This window comes from Netta rufina, assembly GCF_964035555.1.
Source record: "Netta rufina genome assembly, chromosome: Z".
NCBI classification, from domain to species: domain Eukaryota; kingdom Metazoa; phylum Chordata; class Aves; order Anseriformes; family Anatidae; genus Netta; species Netta rufina.
In genome coordinates, this window is record NC_140126.1 from 41,113,564 (window position 1) to 41,138,291 (window position 24,728).

A 24,728-nucleotide genomic window follows, 5' to 3' on the forward strand; every position below is an offset into this window, starting at 1 on the left:
GGCTGCCTCTTGATTTCAGTTCCTGTTCTTGCTTTGATATAGAAAGCATTAATCTAGAAATAATTCCTATATGGCTGCGTATTCTTAAACATGGAGCTTGGAATTCCTTGTTCTGTGCTTTTTTTTAAAAAAAAAAAAAAAAAAAAAAGAGCTGCTAAAGCCTCATAAAATCATCTGAAAAGAGTATCTACTTAGAATATAACTTTTATTCTGTTCATTTATTCATTATTTTAGTTTCAAAAGGTTTTCTATGAAAAATATGATCGTTTTTGCTCTTCTGGCCATCAGACCATTTTTCAATTAATTTGCATTAGTTGAAGTTTGGTTTCATTGTCAGAGCAACTAATTCATCGTAATTAAAAAGCTGATTGCAAGTGAAGCTTACCGAAAAAGATTTCAACAGATTAGTATTAGATGTAATACTATTTTAAAAATACAGCTAAGTTTCCATCACAGTTTTAGGGAAATGGTGATAGTCTTAAATGCTGGAATCTTAACTATAACCTGATAGTTCTTGAAAGAAAAACAGAATTTCTGATAACTGAAATTTCTCATTTATTTTGATTTCTAGCATCATTGTTCTAACAGGGACTAACAATTATTGTATAGCTGTTTCTGTTTACTTTGAATTATCACTTTTTTAAATATAAGGTTTTTTTATAGTTATTTTATATTGAAGCTTTATTTGAGAGCATCATGAAGACCTATGAATGATATGTCCTTTTTTAAAGTACATTTAATCAAATTTTCTGATTTTCTACGTAAGACTGGTCAGAAATTGGTATTTTCAATTCATAAGTCTCTTTTTGACGATCAAAATATTTTTTATGCTGTTCAGTTTATCTATGCCAACTGTGCCTTCCTGCTTTGATCTGCAATCTGTCTATAATAAGGTGTTTCTGCCTTTAAATTTATTTTACTTTATTTTTAAGAAATGACTCTTTTGGGAAAGGAATGCAAAAACATTGAAAACTAACAGAGCATTCAATTGAAGTGGATGTGTTTTCTGTTTGGAAATACTGTTTTTTCCTGCAGATCTCAAAGATTGACTAAAGCATTTTTCTTTCTACTTATGTATGAATCTAGAACCACAGGAGTAGAAAGCAACAACATAATAAGCATTAAGTAATAAGCAAAAATAATAAGTAATAAGCAACTAAGATGGCCTCATCAGAATATTGACATTTTGTTGAATTCATCTTTTTTCCTATCCACAGTGGATAAACTAGGTTTATTAGTCCTTTATTGCTGAAGCATGGAGACTAATGTAGGCACTTAAGTTGCCCACAAGTTACAATACGCATGAGGATCCTGGGGAATCGAGGTAGAAGGTTAGGGAACAGGAAGTTTTTGTTAGTCAAAGAAAGCTTTACAGGAATTTAGGAAATTGTACTTAAGAACATGAGTAACTAATGAACTGATTATAAAAAGTGTAAGATTTGAACTTAAGGATAGGAAAAGGTGTCTTGTTGATGGTTTCTTTCCTTAATTTGACTTCAGAAAGTCTGTGAGATCTGGGCAGTGGGTATTAATGTATGTTTTTTGAAGTGTAAGTTTCAGTTGAGCATGTTTTCTATCCAGTAAGGAATAGTCAGTCTGTCCTTAATGTTACTTGTGCTATGATTCATGTATCATCTGCCTTTTCTCTGATTAATGAAACATAGTATGTTAACCTCCTAACCTCCTCTACCTCTAAAGGCATTTTGAAACAAAGTCTTGGTTCTTTTTCACAAGAAACAGCTCTTGCTACTATTTCTTCTTGTTTGGTTTTTGCTCCAGTGTCCAGAACTGGGCTGATAGACACCTCTAAGTCTGTTGCAGAGCTTTTGACTCTTTCTGCAGAGGTGTTAGGGAACACGGTCATACTCTCAATTCTTGTTTGTTTTCAAATGAATTGTACAAACTGACTAGTTTAGCTAGAACGTCCACTCTTATAATAGGGTATTCTTGTTTAGTGTGGATATCCACAGATCCTATGTGATGGCTGAAAATTCAGTTGGGTTGGGTAACAGCAAACAGAATATGAAGCGTGCCATCATGAAATGAGAGTAAAACATGTGAGAGCTCTCTCAAATTCTCAACTGTGAAAAATTAGATAAAATCTAAAAGTAGTAAAAGTAACAAGATGATATACGCATTAAGTAGACAAACGAGAAAGTAAACCACATCGTGGATGAATATTACTAGCCAAACTGAGTCCTGTCCAGTATTTGAATTAAAGAAAGATAACCATTTGAAGATAGTTTGAATATGACAATGGAAGAAGCAAGCAAATGTCTTTATCACATGCTCTTGAAGAAACTAAAAGATACTGTATTTTGGAGAATATCTACCCTTTGTCTGATGAGGTCATCAGAATGCATAAAAATGGAAAATGCTGTAGCTGTAGGTAAGATGAAGTGATGTTTCCAGTGAAGAGAGAAGCTGTTGTCATCTTACAGAAGGAGCTATCATAAATAGACATCTGTAGCAGTGTATATCTGCTTTAACTTTAGTTTTCAAATATAACAAGGAATGCACTTAAAAGATTAGAAATTTTAATTTATTTACTTTAGATAGACATAGTACTTATACATTTAGATATCCCTTAAAGGCAGAAAACTGGAATTATAGTAACAATATTTTAGCCTCCTAACAACAGTTTCTGAGTCATACACATTACCTAGTGTCTGAAAATTGTCCAAATTCTGCCCATTGACCACAACTGGCAGTGTCAGATCAATGTAGATTTGGGGAAGAGAGAACAGAAGAGCAGAACGTACTGTTATATGATGTCTCCCAAAGAGCTGATGTTTCTGATAGTGCTATTTATGTGAAAGGCATTGAAGTGTCAATAGGAAGAGGTGTTTAAGTTCCTTGTTCCATGCAGAAATGTGGCAAACAGCTGTTCTGAACAAATTTTGAAGATACAGATTATATCTCAAGTAATTTCCACTAAGTCCATCCTCTGCAGGTTCTGGGCTATGCAATGTATTTTTAGCACTAAGTCTTTCAGAGACCAGTTAAGTGTGTCTCTCAGATTGTAGTTTGCAGGTCAGCTGTCTGATACCATGATGCAGAGAATATCACACCAGACTTCAGTGTTCTAAACTCCTGAGTGGAAAATGCATGTCATTTAGTGTGGCAGATATCTACCACAGTAACAACTACTGAGAACTGTTCTTTGCAGCTTCCTTACTGGATAGACTTCATCTGCTATTTCACAGTAGATTATTTCTAAGAAGGATTTTCTGATATTTCTTATAGAACTATGAAGGAATAAGATTATGTTAAAAAACAAAAAAGATACTAGAGTAACGATCTTGTTTGCTTGCATTTTCTGTGTTGTTTTTAGGCTGCTCTAATGCCTTTGAATCATCTTCATTCCGCATTTTATTTTTGATTCAAATCTGTTTATACATCTGTGCAAATAGACTTGGTTAGAAATTCTCTTTTTATCAAACAAGTGAAGAATTGTCTATTACTTCATCACTATCTATTAAAAAATAAGTTCTTTATTTGGGTTTTCAGCTATCTCATGTAACTACAGAAAAAAGAATATTGAAAACGAGCACTTCTACAAAAAATGTGAAAGAAACCTCTAGACCAGACATGGTGGCCTTTTAAAGCCAGAGTGTAATTTTCAGACTAGGTGTACAGTTATTTCAGCCTTTCAGGAAGCAAACAAAGAAGTCTTGAGATTCATTCATGTGATACTTTGTTCAAAATTCTTCTGGCATTGTGAATTTTAGGTAAAAATGAAAGTGTTAACATTTTCTCTGAGATCTTAATCATCAATGAAGTATTTGAGAGGTTTTTTTCCTGGTGGGTTCCAGGTTCCGAAGCAACCTGCAGTGTAGGGGCTTGTTACTTTGTTTTTTTGGGTAACTTGCACTGTTTTTTGTGAAGCTTTTTCTTAGGTACAATAAGGAATAGAAGCCTCCCAGAGTCAAGATTAAATATCTTCTAATGTTTCTAGTCTATTCTGAATTAAATGACTGCATTCCTTAATTAATTCCCTAATTAATTGGCAAAAACAACCCGTGTGAAATATTTTACGCAAGTACAGAAGTCTGAAGTAGGCTTTCTTTACTTGTTGTAAAGCTGAACTTGTGAAGTATTTCTTCAATAGGAATCCTGGGAAGGGGGGAGGGGAGAAGAGAGGGGGCTGAAGCCTGGGGAAGACTTTACAGAAGGCATAATGTGTCATAATAGTCAAAAATAGGAAAAGGGCGTACTAAGTAAATTGAAAAAAATGATGATGTCCCACATTAGAGCTAACTTGCCCTTTTTAATACGTGGAAAAGTATTAGTCACATAGAACTTCTACTGTACCTGTTGAATATGTGGAGTCTTTTTTTTTTTTCAGCCAACTGTATGTTTTCAACTTAAGTTTACTTAGTTTTACTGAAAAGAAATGTACAAAGACAGCCATTCAATTGAGGATTAATCACTATGGCAACAGAAATGTGGTGCCTGGAAAGGGGGAGGATGTATTCTCCCCTCTGCTTCCTGCCAGCTGTCATATTCAACCTCTGTGGCATGAATTCAGGCCAAAATATAGACTGTGACCAGCTCTAAGAAACTATATCTGTATTTTTATAAATTGGTACAAGAATCACACTATAAAAGAAGACTTAATCCTCTGAATTGGATGACAGACATTTGGCAGTCTTGCCAGTGTTGGACAGAGAAATAACGGGATGCTTTGTAGTAAAACCTGGATTAATGGTAAACCCCTCTTTATGTTATTGCAATGTGGTGTAAATGAGAGAACTAAGCATGCTGTCAGCCTGAGAAAAAACGTGCCCTTTGTATTTCCAATGCAGATTTAAGTGCTGTTGAGAATACTGTAAATAAAAAAAGTTGTGTTATTAAGAACTTCTCTTTATTGTATTTGTATTGCATTGACATTTTGTAGATTATTTAAACAAAGACTTTATATCAGTTATAGTAACTCTGATTGCAGTGTGTTTGCACAGCTTTCAGGTTCAACAAGTTTAGATAGTTGTTTACAATGAGTAGGCTTTGGGGAGATAACATTCCATTATGCTTGCTCTTCTGGGATGGGGAATGCCATTCAGCTTTAAAGTAATTGTTCCCAAATGATTGGCCTGTAATGCTGCTTTATTGAGATTACTGTTTCAGTTTACAATGGAATTAACTATTTCAGTATGGTGTAGGTATTTTTAAATTTGGTCAGCATGTAAGTGACATTCTGCGATGTAAGTTGCATTTTCTTTATGGTGTACGTGCCTGGCTTTCTGTTTTGCTGCCGTTTGATGGAGGGGTGGGAGTGGAAAAGAAGGTAGATGAAAATCCATAGACTTCTGCTGGAATAAAGTTAACCTTAGCTTTGAATTTTGAGATAGGTTGGTTATCTCCTCTCATCCAAACAGTAACAATAAATGGCACATAATTTATGGCATTGTGTTTGTTGTGAAAAGGTCATATGGCTTATAAGAATTTTTTATTTAAAAAAAAACCACCAACAACAACAAATTAAAAGAAACTGCTCCCAATGAGAAAATTTGCTGGTACTGTATTGGAGAATAAACAGTGGAACTCAGAAGTAAATGCAAAACAGAAAGAAAGCACTCTGTCCTCATTTGACTTAGTAGGCTATTTTCCACTGCCAAGCAAAATACTAGAGTCTGTGTAGTCCTTAGTCTCTGTTTGGATGAGAAGAAAAAAAAACGTGAGATGAAGAATGGGAAAATATATACTGCTTTGATAAATTTTATTTTATCAGCAGGTGTAGCTAAATATTGGTCTATCCATGCTCTGGTAAACATAAAACTGCAAGTCCTGCTTTGTGTGTTGGTTGAATATTTTGGAGGACTAATAGGAACACTGGCTAAATCTAAGTCTAACTTTTTTCTTGTAGCTTGGATGGTATTTCAGCTATTGGTCTGCTATGATATTATCAAATATTAGGTGTCATAGAATTCATTTTAATTCAGAATTAATATAAATGCAATTGTTCAAGAGTATTTTAAAATTCCAGAGTAGGTTAGCTTTATTTTCTAGACAGCTGAGCTACTCAACGTTAGCCATGCAATTACTTCTAATTCTCATTCTATAATCCTATTCTGCTAGAACGATAGACCAATTCAATCTGGCTAAGACTGTCTTTCAGTTAGGAAAGTTAAATTCAGAAGGAAAATTAATGTATGTGTTAAATTGATTTAATATACAGTAAGATGCAGGCATATTTCAAACTGGGATGTGTAAGTCACTATAATGCTTTGAAGTACATAATTTGTTCAGTATTGTATCATCTGTAGGTAGAAAAGCAATTCTGCTTTCTTTTAAAAATTGGGTGGAAGCATTCAGATTATTCCATGAAGATAGCTTTTCTATGATCTTGAGTGGAGGGACCTCAATTTTAGATAAACTATGTGAAATTTTCAGAGGACACTATTATACTCCATTTTCCTTGACGTGTAAAATGATTTAGGAAGAAATTCTTGTTGGACATGAGTAGGTGTAGAACAGAGAAAATGAGACCAAGGACAAACAGGTAACGAACATTTTAGTCTGTTTATGTATGATACGTCCTGGCAAGTATATAAAATGTAGACAAAGTAAAAACACTATCTAAGAATAGCATATATTCAAGAACAGAATATAGAAAAATCATACTTTTGGATATATATTATCCAAAAGGCTTCTGGGGAGTGGGGATGGGGAGAACCAAAAAAAAAAAAAAAAAAAAAGGAAAACTAATGGGGGAAAAAAGATTAACTAAAATAATATAGAATTGTAATTTGGATAGATAAAGTCACTGGAATACAATGAGTATCACTTGGTCAAAATAGCAATTGCCCAATATCCGCTGCAACTTGTAATATACTTGAGAAATTGTCTGTTTTGTCGGGTTTTGAGGATAGTGGGAAAATGTATGCCATATTTTACCTTGCAGTTCTATTATTTGCTTGCATGCCAAGTTTTAAGAGGATAGTCATACTGAACTCAGAGTTTTCATGCTTTTTTCTGATTGAGGTAACAAGGTATTTGAGAAGGCTATTCTTGTTCACTTCAGAAACAAAAACAAACAACAAAACTCTTCAAGGGATGATATCCTGGATATCTGGCAGCAGTGGTTTCCTGTGTAGAGAAAAGCTAGTAACACTGCTTCAGGTGTGAGTGGGGAAGTCAAAGATGGGAATTGCTGCTCTGAAGCAGTATCCGGCAAGGTACCTGCCATTAATGGTTCTTCAGTTAAGCAATAGAAGAGGGGATGATACTCAGATGTCCTGCAACTATGGATGAGGAGTAATTGTGCAAACATGTTTTCATCTTCAGGCTTCTGTAGGAACTTCATTATCCTCAAACTTGTTACTAAAGAAAATGCCATAGGCAAGAAGAGACAGCCTAAAAAAAAGTATTATCCCAGCACCAGTGTCTTTTTCTCTACCCATCTCACCCCTAGACTCTGCTCATCTGCTCTATCACACGTTGTCATCTTGCTGTACTTAAGATGAACATTGTTCTCTCTTGCTGTGCTTGAAGGAGCTACAGAGAAAAAGGGGGAAGTCACAGACCTAAAATGATCGGTCACGTGTGAGGATGCTCATATGTGTATGTTTGCATTCACTGCTACAGGGCGCAGCCACCTCTCTGTGCCTGTAGCAGGAAGGACTTAGGTAGAAGTTTTTTGCCATCAAAAATAGACATGAATTGGCTTGGGTATGTGTATGCTGTTTTAAAAACTCCTGTAACTGTGTGGTGGCAGGCGCATGGAGCAATCAGATCCAAGAGCTGTTGGAATCTCTAAGCAGAAGTGACGGCTGCGCTGTAGCACTTACATTTTTGCTTGGTTCTCAGCTGCATGTCCTTGAAGAGCGTGAGTCTTTAAGTGTGCACTGATGTGGGACTTCAAAGGTGCAGGTGCTGGACTCATGGTTACAGCCCGTATATCGAATGCAACTCCAAGAAATTGGAACTTACTAGTAGTATCCAGAACCTTAGGTATAGTTTTATGAGTAAGACGCGTACCTAACAAATGAAGAAGGAATAGAGGAAAATACTTGCTGTGGCAGAAAGATAGGAAGGGTGTATATGTCATATTTAAGTTGAAAATCCCAGAGTTTAAATGGAACATGAAAGGTGAAAATGAATGGTTTCTCTGACATTTGTTCATGAGTGGTAAGAGTCCCAAGGTTTTCTGAATGCTTTTAAAACTGTTTTCTGCAAAGTTATGTAATGACCACTCTTCCTTCCTATTGCTTTATGTGAAAAGGCTCTTTAGAGCCAATGCAATAAATGAAGATGGGACAGGATAAGAAAATAAGTGTAAAACAAGAAGAAATGACTGTTTATTTACATGTTACTTTCCATCATTGACAATTACACTTCAGAATTTCATTTTACTGCTCTTTTTTTTTACATTCCACACACACTCCTGCCCCTCTCCATTTACTGGGATGTTTTCTGCAGTGTAATCTTCTCTCATGTAACTTTTTTGAATCCAAAAAAAATGTTGCTTCTACTGATCAACTTGTATCTATAGCTCTTTGGGTGTGTTATATACATGCCTGTGTTTGAAGATAAATTTTTTATTTCTCCTAAGCTTTGTGCTGAGATTTTCTTGGCAAAGAGGAATGGCAGAAGTTTGAAGACAGTAGGAAAAATATAATGTTCAGTAATTCAATAATACATTAGTACTTTTTGTCTTTGATAAAAGGAATTTAGGTGTTACTTGTTTCCCATGCCAATGTGAAATGGCTAGAGACAGGAGAAAATGTGAAGAATGCAGTAACATATAAAGGTGTGTTACAGGTAATTCAGTATATGTGCACTTAATTTATCAGGTGACCAGTGAATAAGTGGTGAAGTTTAAAGGGAAATTTGTACTTTGAGCAGTGAAAATTTCTATGTGTACTTTAATATAGTTAAGTATTTAATAAAGCCTCCTTTTGTAATTGCTGTCAATCCTTTTTAAAAAAAGATCTTCTAAAATACATTTGGGATCCACTAATGATTGCTTTAGCTTTACATCATGTATTTCATAAGGCCAATTAGAAGATGTGCACTGCAGTACACACACAAAAAAAATGAACACAGTGATGTGTCTGATGGCGTAATGTTTGGCAAGAATTCTTTTTCATCAGCATGTTCTTTTAAGAAGTTCAACAACACTTGTGGTTATTTAAGTAAAATAATTAATATACAATACTATAAGATAAGCAAAGGTAAAGTGCACTTCCAATGCACAGAACCCTTGGGGTGAAGGATTTTTCTTTCCTGTATTATTCCCTTCTTCAGGTCATAAATTTTTGAATGGGAAACCCTTTGTATGAATACATTGTTGAATGTGCTATTGTCAGTAATGTAATAACAACAGTCAGAGGTTCCTAGCTGAATGAGATTCAATTGATTTGTCTTACTTTGCAAGATTGCCTGAGGCATATGACGCACATGATAGTTCAGATTCACAAGACCAGGTTTCTAAAGTCAAAGTGGAATTGGATGTAGGAACAGATAACGGGAGGGACATGTGATGGTAGAGAAAGCACTTGAGGAAAAGAAAATAGCTGTCAAAAGGAATTTTTCATCATAAAATTGATTTGAATTGTTAAGTTAGAAGGCAAGTATTTAATGGGAATAAAAAAAAAAAGGTTTTTTGAGAGGGAGGAAATAGTAGAATTAATGACTAACAGATGACATCAGATTGAAAAGAAAGCTAAGAAATACAGTGCTGAAGTGTTGATTGAAGTTTTAACTTTTCTATGGTAATGCAAGTAGAAAAATACAGGGAATATTTTCATCTATACACGTGGAAATGCTATCAGTAGCTTGAACATCAGCCATGTGTCATCCAGAGTAACAAACTTCAGATTGGACCTTTAGACAGTGCTGACCCATCGTGAGAAAAACTACTGAAACAAGTCTTTTAGTTCTACTGACAAAATGCTTAGGTATAAAATGCTTAGGCTTATCGTGCATACATATGTGTAGATATGTGTATATGAATATGAGTTTGGGGATGGATTTAAGTTGGCAAACTCTCAGAAACATTCTGAAATTCAAGAGAGCCAGTTGCGTTTCAGTCTAACTGGGTGCCATGTAACTAATTGGCCTTGCTGCAGAGAGCTGTGATAAGATTTTCAAGAGTAACTCACAGTGGCCATTAGCTCTCACAACTCTTGGGATGACTTGTTTCCACTAAATTTTTGTAGAGTCAGCAAAAATCTTTGAGCTGCTAATTTGGGTACAAAAGGAGGAACTGTCTGTGTGTATACAGTGATATTTTGCTGTTTCTTTCTGGTTGGCAGTGCTAGTCCATGCAGTTAAGTTTTGTACTTCCTGAAGTAAATATGCCATATCTGAAGTTATTTACAGTTAGCAGTTTTTAACAGAAATTGCTTGTCTCTGCAGAATTATACAACTTCCGGTATGTCTACAAAATTTGCCTTTTTTTTTTTTTCCTCCAAAGAGTTTTTAATCTGTGTGTGAACAGATACGTAAACAAAGTGTTGCTGCCTTTTATACTTTGGTCTTGTTTATTAAGTGGTAGTTGAATGTACTTTTATGGAGGCTTTAAATACTTTTAAGACAGGCATTAACGTGGTCAGGCAATTATTATTAGATTACACAATCCCAATTTCCTGACAGAGTGACAAATACCCTATGCATTGTCACAGTAAAGTCTGAGTTATATAACTATTTCGTCATGCCAAAATTACATCAAAACAGATATATTTCAAAACCGGCATTGGTTTGTTTTTTGTTTTTTGTTTTTTCCAATATATTTTCCCGAGTAAGTTCTGTATCATCTATGCAAATGTGTTTTTTTTTAAAAGGAAAGAAACCTGTAAATATTTTAAATATATACAGAATTAGCAAGGTAACTATACAATATTTATGCGACAGATGATATCTGCTAATTCAATGTTAATTTTGTTGCTATCACCATAATATTGAGATATAGACAGTTTTTAAAATCCTAATTGGAGCCTTAGTTTCAGTTTTGTTTACTGTAATAATGTATTGAAATTCTGATGTTTGGAATTGTGCATGTAGGTTAAAGAGTGAAAATCTATACCTGTAAGTCCCTTAGTATAAACTCTCTTTGTATGCTAGTTTGAGGTTACTTGCCAAAGTAATGGATTGGGAACAGATGTGCAATCCTAAAGCTCAAGAACATTGTGAACAGCCCATGGAAATAAAGGAAGTGGACATGGATCAAATAGAAACACATTGGGAAGAAACACTGTAGATCCAAAACCAAATTTTGAACTGTAGATGACAAGGTGTGAACATAGTTTGTGCTTTCATCTTTCAGATAGTATCAGTAGGGGGACTGAGGACGTCATTAAGCAGTTGTTTTTTTTTTCCCTGACCTCGTTTTGGGGAAAAGATGGTATAGCTTTTCTGTTTTTCTTTGTTCCCCCCTGCCCTGTTCAAATGCATTCTTTACTGTTCATATTGCCTTCTGAGAGAGGAGAGATGTGTACAAGTACAGTGTGTTTTGCTCTTATCTGTATTATAATGTAAGTAGAATGTGTAGTTTTTTTCTCCACTTTTTCAGGCAAGCATAGTGATACTTTCAAAAGTAACCTTATATGTTTTATAAATTGTGTGTTAGATGCTTTGATATTGACAAAAATGTTCTTATCTTAATTTCGGTATCTCTATTTGTATCACTATATATAATAATATATATTATCAGGAATTATTAGGAAGCAGAGAATCTAAATAATATTGTACTAGATAAATCAAGTAAGATATTATTAAGACTATAACATACAGATAAATCTTTTTTCTTTTTTTTTTTTTTTGCAATTATATTTGGAGGTTCTAACTGAGGTTTGGGTCCCATGGCATGAGATTAAGTATTTGTATAACATCTGTTAGTGTATTAGAGAATTTTGTGATCTTTCAGTTATCCTAACTAACATGTTTGGAACAGTATCCCACTTCACTCTTAGAGAACTAAGACTTCCCTTCACTGTACCAGGAAGCTGATGACGTAACAGAGTTTACAATGAAGCTCTGAATCCTAGTCTTGGCACACAAATTCTTGAGCTTCAGAAGCAGTCATAACAACATTGTTTCAGAGACACAGTGGTTTTGACAATTTCCATGTCTTGTTTTGCTAGAAAGATGAAGAAAACTCTGAAGAAGAGATGTCGGGGACGAACATTATGAAAAGAGGGAAAGAAATGACGTTGAACAGTAAGCAACACCTCTATGTTGTGCATCCTGTGATCCAGAAAAACAAAAAAGTACACAGAGTGGGTTCAACCACCTTCTTGGTTGGAAAGACACCCAAAGAAATACGCAGGTGAGAATAAAGTAAAATTCTAGGCTTGAAATGTTACTGTTGTCTTTGGTTCAACCCTACTCAGGGAATACTGATGATTTCCTGTGGCAAGAGCAGAACTAATGGGATACTTCCAATCAAACTTTATGGAGTCGCATAATTGATTAATAAAACAAACTGAATCCACAAATCAGTTTAATGTGTTGGTTCGATCTGTCATATGTTATATGACACTGTGCAGATGTCATCACCACAGTGTTCATGGTATGTGCACCATGCAGTATTGCAAACTAATGTTTTAGCTGTCTAGAAACAAGAAATGTTACAGTGAGAGCTTCTGACTGCCTACTGGTTTTGTCTAGATTTCATCACTTTCATAGACTGTAAAAAGATTGGACATTATATATAACTTTTTATCGTGAAACTCAGTATTTTTTTTAATATTTCTTTTAATATGTTTTTTCCCCTTCATCTTTGGAAAGGTAAGAGTTTTTCTGTCTTATTTTTCCTTTTTCCCCAAATTCTTGCTGTCAATATTGATAATTAAATTCCATTGATACATAGATAGCCAGGTGGTATGTGGAAAAGAAAGTGGAAAGCTATTGCTAAGTTGGCAAATCTGGAATTCGGATTTGGTATATATTTTTAATTTGGCCTTGTGACAAGGAAATCACTATGATAGTTGGTATATAAGTCATTTTGAAAATTGCTTCTTTTGTTCCTAATTAAAGTTGTTGGTTATAAAACATTTTTTCTTTTTGATTATTACAGGAGACAATTTGAGGAAATGGTATCCCACTTCAATATGGGATCAGTGGAAGAACTTGCAGAACATATTACAAAAGCTACATCAGAAACACGGCAGAAGATGTTGAGAGAATTTTACATTTCGAAGCATCCAGAGGTGGAATCTTTGTTTCCAGTTGAAATACCAGCACAAGTTTCTCATGATTATGTGGAAAGAGAAGTGGATGCAAGAAACACCAGAAAAAGAAAATCTGTTGTTAATTTTGGAAGACTCAAGTCTAGACTTTCATCAGCTAAAGAACTTCTGAGTGGAACTACAGGAATGCAGAAACAGCAAAGCTGTGAAGAAGTAGAGCAACTTCACAGTGATTCCTGTTTGCAAGATAATGTGTGTGTTAAAAATACAAAATACAAACAATCACTCACTGATGCTACTCAAGATACTGAAAGGAGAAACAGTCAGGCATTCAAGGATTTTATGGCATCTGGTTCATTAAGCAGTAAATCAGAAATAATTGAGGTGCTGTCTGTAAAAAGCTGTGAAGAACAGCAGGATTCAGAAGTAATAGAGCTGCCAAGAAAAAGATCCCTGTCTCAGTCAGAAAACAAGGAGAGAAAAGCTAAGACTTATAAGAAGTCTTTTGTGGACTTGCTTGGAGATACCTCTATTCTCAATGACCTCTTCGGAAATGGTGGAAATGAGCCTACGGAATCACCAAGGAGAATCCCTTCAGGGCAAGTAGAAAAATCAAAGGAAAGACCGAAAGACTTCTGGGACATGCTGAATGAGCAGAATGAGGAGAGCCTCAGAAAGCTCACGGACCTGGCAGTCATAGAGAAGCTGTGTGAAAGAGTACCTCAAGCAGTGACAGAAAAGAGAGGTGTGTGTGAAAGTTCTCTTTGGAAAAAAAATGAGAACTTTCTATGGAAAAAACACAGTACAGATGATCCAGATGAACCATCCACTGCTACATCTTGTGATGTAGTGAAATGAAGATTTTCTACATGAGTTGGACTATAATTGTTTTAATTAAATGAACATTAAAATGTGTAGAACTTCTGCAAAACATGATACCTCCTTGAAATGAAATGTAAAGTGATGAATTCATATTTATGATGATACTAGTGTACATTTTACATTGACTAAATTGTACATTATCATAAGCTATGGCATACCATTTTAGATTAAATTCTTTTTAAATGTTTTGAGTGCACTTCGCTTTCTTGAATCCTGATTATATTCCTACAGTCGGTAGCAATGCTAAGCAGTTTTCCCCGTGTGCACATTTGCTACCCTCAGACATTGTGGCAGAATCTGAGTATGGTAACAGGATTTGACAAAGCAACTCTTCATATTTTCTGAGCTACTGAGGACTCAGAGCTTCCAGAGACAGGGGTGATTTCTAGACTGCAATGCTGGTTTTTTTTATTGGATTTTGCTCGGTCTCTCTACAAAGCTTTGGAGCTTCTAATTAACTTCAGTATCCTGCGGCAGTGAGTTCCTCGGCTTAGTTGATGTGAAGGAGCACCAATTTTAGTTTGTTCACTGTCTTTTTCAGTGTGAGATCTACTGCATGTTAAATAATGTGAAGTGTCAAATTTCATGTCACTACATTTCTACCTTTTTTATAGACTTCAATGATGCCTTTGTCAGGTTATGTGGTCTGAACAATACTTTGGTGTTGAGAACTATGTAAGGAAAAAAGTTTCTATTTTCAAATGGAATAAAATATATTCTGACTTCTAGCAAATTTCAGGAAGAATGTATTGCCATTCAGTAATTGAGACTCATGGTGTCTTCATTTCATACATCTATTTGGTATGAAAAAATATAGGTGGTACAATAATGCAAAACAAGTATGGCTTATACTTGAAAACTGTCTTTGTTGCTCAGCTTAACAAATGAAACAAGCTTCCTTTTATAAGTACTGTATCCTGATTTTATTTAAAAGTTTTAACAAAAATGTTAGTTTTTATTTTTAAAACTATGATATGGTATTTCATGTGCACTTAAAAAAAAAATGTTATACTACTGTGTATATGGACTGTCAGGTTTTTGTTCTAAACTCAGGCTTGGGTAGCTTAAAAAAAAAAAAAAAAAGTTGAAGAAATTAACTGTAATCTGTTGAGTTAGTTTTGCTGTTGACACTAAATATTACTGTAAAGTGCATTGCAGCCTAAATTCAGCTTCTGCTGATAGTTGGAAGTTTTGTCAGTTGTGTTTCCCACTTTCAAGTCACACACTTCCAAGTCAGACCTTTCTCTCAAGATGGTCCATTATCTCATCGATGTGTACGATCATCAGTTGAAGGAAGAAATGACTGAGTGCAGTAGGTGTGTGCACACCATCAATCCTGTCACTACTGGAAGCATAGGGGAATTTGTGCATAACATGGTCATATCCCATTATTTAAGCTTTGAACCTATTTTCAAGAGGGCAGAAGGGGGGCAGGTGTGGGTATGTTCTGGGTGGTGTTCTGGTTTCATAAGTAGGCATCATGGCACATGATGGGCCTCGATGTGGACACATCAATGTCTGTTGGCTCTACTGCAAGGGCTGCTGAAGAAGAGGCTGGGGTACAGCAGTGAATGCTTGAGGAAAGCACTGATGCCATTCCCAGCTTTGCACCAAATACATTTCAACCTCTGCTATGTAGAGTTCTCTGCAGATTTCTGTCTTTAAATGTAGGGTGTTTTGTGTTCCTCTAGTTTTGGCATGACAGCTGCTGTGTGCTCTTTTTGATCTTGTTGCTCTTTTTCAGCCAAGGCAAATATTTACGTGCGTTTTCTGCATTTGACTTCACCCTCCTACACAGGAATTGAAATGTGCTTGTATATGATCATAGTATCTAACATTAGCACTTCTCAGAACATCAAATTTATATACTATTACTTTCCACTCACAGCTTTCAGGGAAGATTATTTTTGTGTTGAACTTCTTAAACTTCCTTTTTGACCAACAGTTCACTAGTGGTATGTAGGGTTGCAGACTCAGGCACTTAAAAATGAGGATTGAAGGTGCAGCCATAAGTCCTTTCTCCGATGCATGCATCAAACACGTTACCAAATAGGATGTGTAATAATGTTTGTTTTTTTTTTATTCTAGTCATGATTGCAAGGTGAGGTACACGGGCTGTACACTACCCAACTAATTCTGCAATGGAACACTGATTTATTCTAGCAGGAGGCTAAGGAACACGATCCTAAGAGTTCTTTATATTCTGCATCCAAAATGCTAAAAATAATTCCATACATCTGTGTAAAAGTAATACTTTTGGAGGTGTGCTTTAAAGGAAAACACCTAATGGATCTTTCTTTTGTTTCTGTAGGTGATATAATACACAGAATTCAAGAAGTCAGAGGTTATGTTGTCAGTTTTTGAGAAAGTGCAATACAGTGTGTGTGGAGTAAGAAGACTCCTACATACCCACAACTTGTCATCTTACTCCTGAAACACTGGCTGTAATAAAATCTCCAAATGAAAACTTTTTCACAGATTAAGAGAAGTGGTTATAAGATAAGCAATGTCATGTCTCATATGCCTCATAGTCTGTCACATTTCTCAATACTACGATATTGTGTGAAGGAGTACCTTATCATAACACACAACCAAAAGAGACCAAGACTTCATGTTGCTCTGGAAACCTTAACCATAATCTTTGATTTCTGTAAGCTTTGACATCTTAAATTTAATGCTGTATTAGCATAGGGTTTTACATTGAGTATACTGTATAAATTGTTTTATGTGAAGGGTAAATGTTATGAAATTTTAAAACCTTGGACACTGAAGCTGCACAGCAGCAGTCTGTGAATGGTGGTGGTTTTTGTGGTCTGGATGACTGCCCATTGGAAAATAAGCTTAAATTTGATCTGGAGCAGCTTCTACTTTAGGTCATGGGAAGCTGTTGTAGGCTTTGCTCTGTCTGTTAACTGTTATGCGCTTGTTGTAAGTGGGAGCCATCTGAAAACCGAACTGGGAAATCTGACTTAGTTACCTGGAATGAGGAGCTTAGTTCTGAACGTACACGATGAAGTAGTAAGAGGCTTGGTCTCTATAGACAACTAATGTGAATAAAATAAATGTGTTCCCTAATCATTTCTCTTTCTTTAACCCTGAATCTATGCTGTTAGCATTTTATTATACAATGACATTAAGATGCAAAATGAAATTCAGGACAGTCAATTGGAGCAGCTGTTTGTTGTTTTTATTTTGTTTTGTTTTTTAATCTTTTAGCTTTAAAACTGTTAGTTATTGGTGCCTTTGAATTATGTACAGTTAAAAGAAGTCAATGTACGATAGGGAATATCCGGACCCTTCTTGTTGATGTTACCAAGTAGGGCATAAATTAAGTCCTTTGATTGATGGCATTAATACTGATTTTCTTTACGGATCAGCATTCTTCTGCTTAGTGAGGCAAACTGCGTCTGCTTAACGTACAGAGAAGATTTGGTGGAACAAAGAATATGGTCTTCAAATGCATAAAAATGCTGCAGAGAAAGGGCATAGTGCCTTCACTTCCACTGTGAAAAGACAGCACACACCAAAGATAACAGGTTAGGTAACAGGACAAGTCTCTAAGAGCAAATATTGTGTAATATGTTGCTTAGGGAGGAGTGCCAATGTTGGACGTCATTAAGAATGCGAGACAAGTATCTGTTAGAAATTACATGGATATAACTGGACATATTTTAGGGAAAATGAAAGGGCTGGTAGCTTCTCAAATAATTTGAAAGCTGGAAGGGGCTAAATAATGTCTATTTTAGTTTATACCAAAGTGCTAGGGAGAGATTTCACTCCAGCACCACTAGATTGTCAGTCATGGTCTAAATCAATAGATAATGGGGAAGATGTGATCATATTGAGTTTGGTCAACATTTCCTTCTTTCCTTTCTTTTAGAATGTTTCATGCAGTAGAAATGTACAGGTACAAGGCTGAAATGCAAACTAATTCCCAAGAAAGAAGTCATCATCAGATTTCTGAAGTAATGAGGAAATTTGTTTCTCATCTGTAAGATGACGAAATGTGTATGTCAAAACCTCCATAGAAATGCATGTTTTATTCACATCTATGCCAAGTACTGCTAATTTATTTGTGGAAATGCATTTTTATTTTAATCTGTAATTAAGCTGAGCTACGGGGTGATGTCTTGAAGTAAGATTTATGTTACTCTGTATCTTCCTATGCAAATTTAACTTATTTTACCAGGGAGTATCACCTAACCCATAAATAGTGCAATTTAGTGCCCTAGGGATGTGTGTATAAAATATTTTTGTCATGAATAAGATGTGTGTATGATTTTAAAAAGATAAACTAATTCAAAAAGGATGACATTTTGAAGGCATATCCTTCAAATGTTAAAAGTAAACAGCTTTTTTCTTAATGGAAATCTGTGACTATCATTTTGTTTGGATTTGAAAATGAAGGAGGCTTTGGGGAATTCTGTGTTTAGGATTTCAGTGGAGTGAGATTCGTGCAGCTTCCACTCACAGGTTCCTGCTTGATTGCAGTGAGGCACAGACTACTGGGAGATTCTAACAGCTTCCAATTGTAAGGAAATGGCTTCCTGGCAGTTATCACCTGATCTCAATTAACCTGATTAAATCACCTGATTAAATCAGCCAAGAGGAGAAGGATGTCTTTTTTTTTTTTTTTTTTTTTTTTTTTGACCCTGTTTCCAGCTGAAAGCAGCTTGCAAGGGTTTTTTGTTTGTTTGTTTTGTGTTTTTTTTTTTTTTTTTTTTTTTCTCTCCTGTTCCTTATTGGAGTTTCCTTGTTCTTGTAGCTGATGGGGTTCTGATGGTTCTGGCTCTGGGTCCCTGACCCGACAGAAGGTTTCAATAGTTCCCTTTGGCTTTGGTGGGAATTCTTTGACAGGGGGTGGGGGAATAGGATGCCAGTGAAATGGCAAGAAATCTGACCCTGCCTGCAGTAACAAATGCAGCTCTGTCAGCAACCTGTTTACAAAACTGTCACCAGACCCACTTAAAAACAGTGTGTGTGTCCTGGGTCTGTTTTGTAAGTGCAGTTCGGATCTTAAGCATGTTTTACAAATTAGAGCTATGCTTATAACTGGATTTGGGAATAGCCATGTGGTACACACATTTCATTTTTCGGTCTGGGGGAGGGAGAATGAATAATTTCCAATAATGAATGTGTTTAAAAAAGTCCGTGTGTGCATACAAACATTTCATGAACACAAAAAGGCAGTTTGAAAGGATGTATTTGCTCAGCTTTAGCGGGTCATGACTTCAAGTACTGAAAGGCAGACCAACGCCAGCACCATAGCCTGAGCACAGTGAGTGAAAGCAGCATTAATAGGAAATAATTAATAATAATTAATTATTAGAGAAGAGAAATGGCTAACAGTATAATCATAATGTAAAAATTATCACTAGATACTTCAAAGATGAGAATACAGTTACGGTGTATGAGAAAGATTATTTAAGTTACTTGCTTAAGAATCTTTGCAGCAGAAGGAGAAGATTCTGTTCTTCCAAGGAAGCATTTAACTGCCTTTGCTATTAGGTCTTTTCCTGTTCCAGCAGTGCCCTGCATATTTTATTCACTGCATACCTTCCAGCTTATGCAACAAATGAGGTAATATTCTTATGAAAACTTGCTCTCCTTGCATTTGTACATTCCACGATTCCATACATCTTGATTCAGTGCATCCTATGGAAAAAAGTAACGACCATCTAAGTAGACTTCATACCAGGATCTACCTTCCTGAATAGTGCACCTAAAAAACAGGTAACTGGCTCAACGTAACTCAGACCATTCAATTTCTGAGATATTAATTGTACTTCTAGATTGTGCAAGTGAGAGGTACACAAAGATTCAGAACATTTAAGATGTTAACGCACTTTTTGCTGTAGAACATGTGTGGACCATAGAATCATCCTTGTGATAGTAATTGAACCTGTATTTTGTATATGATTGTGCACAGAAGACACTAATTCTAAAAGAGGAAAATGGGTCTGCACAGATTGGTGGGCTTCAGAGTTGTTCAGCTGACATCCTAACCTTTGTTGAATTGGCATCCAAAAGGCTAAATTGCATTTTTTCCAAAGACCAAGTGAAGACTATTCCAAAATGAAAGAAGTAACTTGATGTAGGTATTCCCCATACGCATGATACTTAAGAGTTATTTGTGTTTGCTTGAGTTGAGAGGATGGAATCAAGTGGTCAGATTCTGACCTTGTGTTCAACTGAGATTGTACACATAGTGATCTATACAAACTGGAACATGGGCAGGCCTGCTGCACTAAAGCACCGTTTTCTGAAAGTGCATACACAGAGAAAAATTGCATTAGAATTTGCATCAGTGTATAGTAACATGTACCAATGGCTAAGTATTGGTAATATGTTTGATATTAATGTTAGCAATCCCTAACGTTGCTCTCATTAAAGACAATGGCAAAGCAGCATGGATAGTTCAGATGCTAAATGAATACCAGCTCAACTCAGAATGAATCTGTGTTTTACTTCACTAGAACTGTTTATACTAAAGGGATTTTCTTCCTCTATGGTTTGATACTAAGTTGTTTCCATCAAGTGGACGCTCATGTAAACATGATCTCCTGTATCACCCTGAAAATCATTCTATGCCAATTGCTTTAAAAACAAATACCAGATGTATATTTATGTTGTTTGAAGTAAATGCTCACAACTGTAGGCAGTGCTGGCCTCTCTGTGATTAAGGCTCTGGTGGAAGTTACAGCAGTTCCGAGTTGTCCTGGTTCATTATTCAATGACAACGAAAATAAATCCATACTGTGGTCTAATTGGGAATATAATTTATGTACCTCCAAGAAAGCTGCTTTCTTAGAACATCTCTTTTGTGCTTTGGTATCTACACCCCCACAGTAGATGCAGATTTGAACTTGCCTTAGTCCTTCTACATGCAGAAATTGTATGAGCTCCTCTTGCCTCTGCCTGCCCCACACAGTTTTGTAGTTGCACTTTACAAATTACTGGATTACAATACATGACTTGTGATTTAACAGTTTTATACCTGGAGGGAATATTTTGTCTGCGTGCTTTGGGAGGGATATTGAGGGTTGGGAAAGGGGTCTCCCTACTATAAGAGATCAGGCTGTCAGGGTCGTACATGGAACCAGCCTTCTGAAAGCCTGCCTAATTTGGGCCAAGCTCTAAAAACTGTTTTGTCCATGTTCCATGTACATTTCATAGAGAGTAGCACCATTATTTTTCTTAAACTCAGGGTATCTGGGTTTTAAACACACAAAGTCCTCTTTAATTTAGTTACTATGTTTTAAGCATGTCACCAGCTTTTCTTCTGTTGCTTCAGTCTTTCAGAGGCAAGAAACGAGTGTTCAGAATTGCTGGGAAGCTGCAGTGAATCTGTTCCACCTACTGCAGAGAGCTTTTTAGACTTGAACATTTTTAGCCTTGCAGGATTACAGGATGACAGACATGAAGTCTGTGATATGTGTCTGGTTTCACCTTTTGGTTTTGGTCATGTAGGAACCAGGAATTAACTGAGGGCTAGAAAAGATTATAGTCACCAGTAGCTTAATTTGGATGAGTTGAGATGGAAGCCAATGTGCAGCTGTGGCCTCTTCACAGCCGCAGAGAGGCTGCAGCTGAACTGGAGGTGCAAACTGGAATTTCTTCATTCTTGGCTTTCTTCTGGGACTCTTTATACAGAAGAATTGCAAATCTGAAAGGGAAAGAAATAAAGGCATATTTCCAGGATCATGTTGTTCTGTGCAAAGAAAAAGGGCAATGGCCTGGGAAAAAAGAAGTTAGTATCAATGAGAATACTGCTAAAGATTGTGCTGTGGTACATATATGGAAGTTTTCATGAACAGTTTTAACATTGGCATTTTCTAACTTTTGACTGTTTTTGTAGCCTTAATATTTCTGCCATGGTTTTGACGCTGTGATTTTGGAAAACTTTAAGGAAAAAAATAAAAAGCAAAAAGAAAAGCAATTCAAACATGAGTGATTCCCACATGGATCATCATTAACATTTAGAATCACAATTTCTGACATTTGTCCAATTGGAATGGCTCATAGCAGTAACTAGTAGGTTGCAGTCTCTTCTATGGACCAAACACTTAGAGGAAGAAAGGATATAGATGCTAGTAGATGTCACTAACTGAAAACAAAGGAGTGCTGGGATTTGTGAATTATTGTTTCTGTTCTACAGTCTGGCAAGATTGTATTATGTATTTAAAACACAATGGATCATTCTGCCCTGACTATTCTACTTTCTCACTGCACCTGTCCTTCTGTGTCTCCTCTGCTTTTTCATTTCTTTCTTGCTTGTTCTCAAGTTAAGCAGCTTCCTTAAGTATACTGCATGAGTACCATCAATGGATACTGATGGTGTAATAAACAGAATTTCTATGCTTTCAGATCTGGTGCCACAGCAACTCCTGGGGGCCAGAACTAGAAACTGCATAAAAAGTCCCAAACTGCCCCGTATATCCTTTTCTACCTGGGAGGATGCTGCTTAGTTGGCCTGTGGGAAGGATGCACACATGGTCTGGTGATGGACATGGAGGAGATGTATGAGGTTAAGGTCTCCTTTTGTCGAAGAGGAATATACAGAAAATAATGGTGCTGCTCTCTATGAAACCTATATAGAACATGGGCAAAGCACAGTTTTTAGAAATTTATAACTTGGCCAAAGTTTGGGACATTTTCAGTCAGCTAGTACCAGGCATGACCCTGACAATTTGATGCCTTACAGTAGTGAGACGCATTTTCCCAGCCTCCATATCTCTCTGAAAAGCATACAGACAAAATAGCTTCTCGATAGCTTTCAGGGGTAGGGAGGGAATGGGGAAAAAAGGAGATTGCTCTCCTTTAACCCCATATTCAGAACAGCTGTACTATTTTACTTGAAACTTAACAGGAAAAAAAAAAAAAAAAAAAAAAAAAAAACAGCCTGATGCAGACACCCAGCATGGAAAATTTCAGCTGGAGCACTGAGAGTTTGGCGAAGTTATAAACAACTGAAAGCAAGGTCCTATAATGGAAAGTGTTAAGCAAGTTTAGCTGTTGGTGGGAGTAACAGCCGTGCTTAAAATACATGTACAGATATACATTTGTATGCATAAGCAGCTATGCAGTGTCACCATGATAGAGCAGATACCAGTGGGTGAGACAGTTCCTGGTATTTCTGATTAGGTATAAAGTAATGAGAAGAAGTCAGTCTGTAGGCACTTTTGCTCTCTTTAAGCCCTATGGGGGCAGCTCAGCAGCCATGATGCAATCCTCATGCATGAGAACTCCTTACCTGCCGAACACAATGAAACTGCTACTTTTGGATCAGTATGTAGGACGTATTTAAGGAGACCTGAGCAAGGGTTTGGCCAATGTGTCAGTGGTTAAGCGCACTGTTTTGCTTCAAGACGCTGGGGAATTAAACTCTGGAGATAATATTTTAGCACTAGAGTAACAGCTGTGGAAAAGTTTGCCCTTTGCCTATTCTGCATGTAGTTTGTTCTCACCATACACCATAATTCCTGTGCTTGGGAGAGGAAAGGATGTGAGGTTTTCTTGTATGCAATAAACTCTATCTGTCTGTTTTACTTCATGGGATTATAATGGAAAATAATATTTGAAACACTCACTGATTTTAGCTAAACTAAACAAGGAGTGACAGAACCAACATTATTCTTTAACAAAATTGTGGGGAGGGCTCCTTGTCATCTCCCTATGCAGTAAAAATAGCTTTAAGATGTTTGCATCAGCAGTTTCTCCTCTTGAAAGCTGTGTTTAGATGGCATAGGCTTTTCACTATTTCTTTTTGGCATGGTATGCACATACTGTAGTAATCCATTTTTTCATCAGCTTGTTGCTAATAATGAGCCACCTAAGCTCTGAAAACCTCCCTCTGCCGTTAGCTGTAGAAGAATGCTTAAAGGATTTAGGGATGTCAGTCATCATCTTGTTTTTTAGCAGGAGTGTGTGTATGTGTGTGTGGGGATGAGGGGAAGAGAGCATGAGTTGGAGTTCAGAAATTACACTGTGTGTGTGGTCTGAGGTTATTTCTCATTTCATGAAATGCACGCTTCATTCCTGGCTCAGGCAAAACTTGCACGTCACTGAATAAGTCCCTTATCCACTTTCCAAAACACTGAAGAGATTTGAAAGGGCTCTGTGGGTGGACTGCTACTATCAGCAAAACCAAATAAGCTAACTTATTTAGCTAAGCATTTTTTAATACTTAAACATAATAACCTTCAGCAACACTTGAACAGTTGTGGCCAGCCAAGGGAAGAGAAGGGGAAAAAATGCAGAAGTTTAAGCAGTCACACCTTAATTAACTTTAAAGGCTGGATTATAGTTCTTGATGTGTAAAGGTGCTGTCTGATCAGTCCAGGGAGAGCACAGCGGGATGATTAAATGAACTGGCTGTACTGCTAGGAGTCCCCTGGGGTGTGCTGGCCATGATTTATTCAGGATTTCACCTTCCCTTAATCAAATGTGGTGTGGACCCAATATAGTCATGCTTGAAAAGATGAATCCAAAGACACCTTGTATCAGGCTGTTTTGGTGTCCAACAAAAGCAAACGGTGCTACCTGGAAAACCATGGATGTCCAGCAGCAAAGAGTTACTGCAGCAAATACTAGTTCAGTGTTAAATCTCAGTATCCAAAATAACTTTTGGTTTATTTAATGGCAGAAAAAAAATAAAATAAAATAAACCCAGAAAGCAGTCAGGATACTAATGAAGCAAATGAGTAATCATGG

At 36.3% G+C, this 24,728-nt stretch overlaps 1 protein-coding gene across 2 annotated transcripts in view; it reads left to right on the plus strand.

Moving 5' to 3' along the window:
* Nucleotides 1-15,011, plus strand: part of ERCC6L2 (ERCC excision repair 6 like 2) — a gene marked incomplete at its 3' end in the record, with an annotated part of 54,444 nt that extends 39,433 nt beyond the window's left edge. For both annotated transcript variants that reach the window (XM_084304740.1, XM_084304741.1), the window contains 2 exons: nt 12,087-12,271; nt 13,022-15,011. In XM_084304740.1, the coding sequence (XP_084160866.1) occupies nt 12,087-12,271; nt 13,022-13,991 (1,155 nt within the window). The remainder of the gene's footprint in view (nt 1-12,086; nt 12,272-13,021) is intronic.
* Between the last annotated feature and the right edge of the window lie 9,717 nt (nt 15,012-24,728).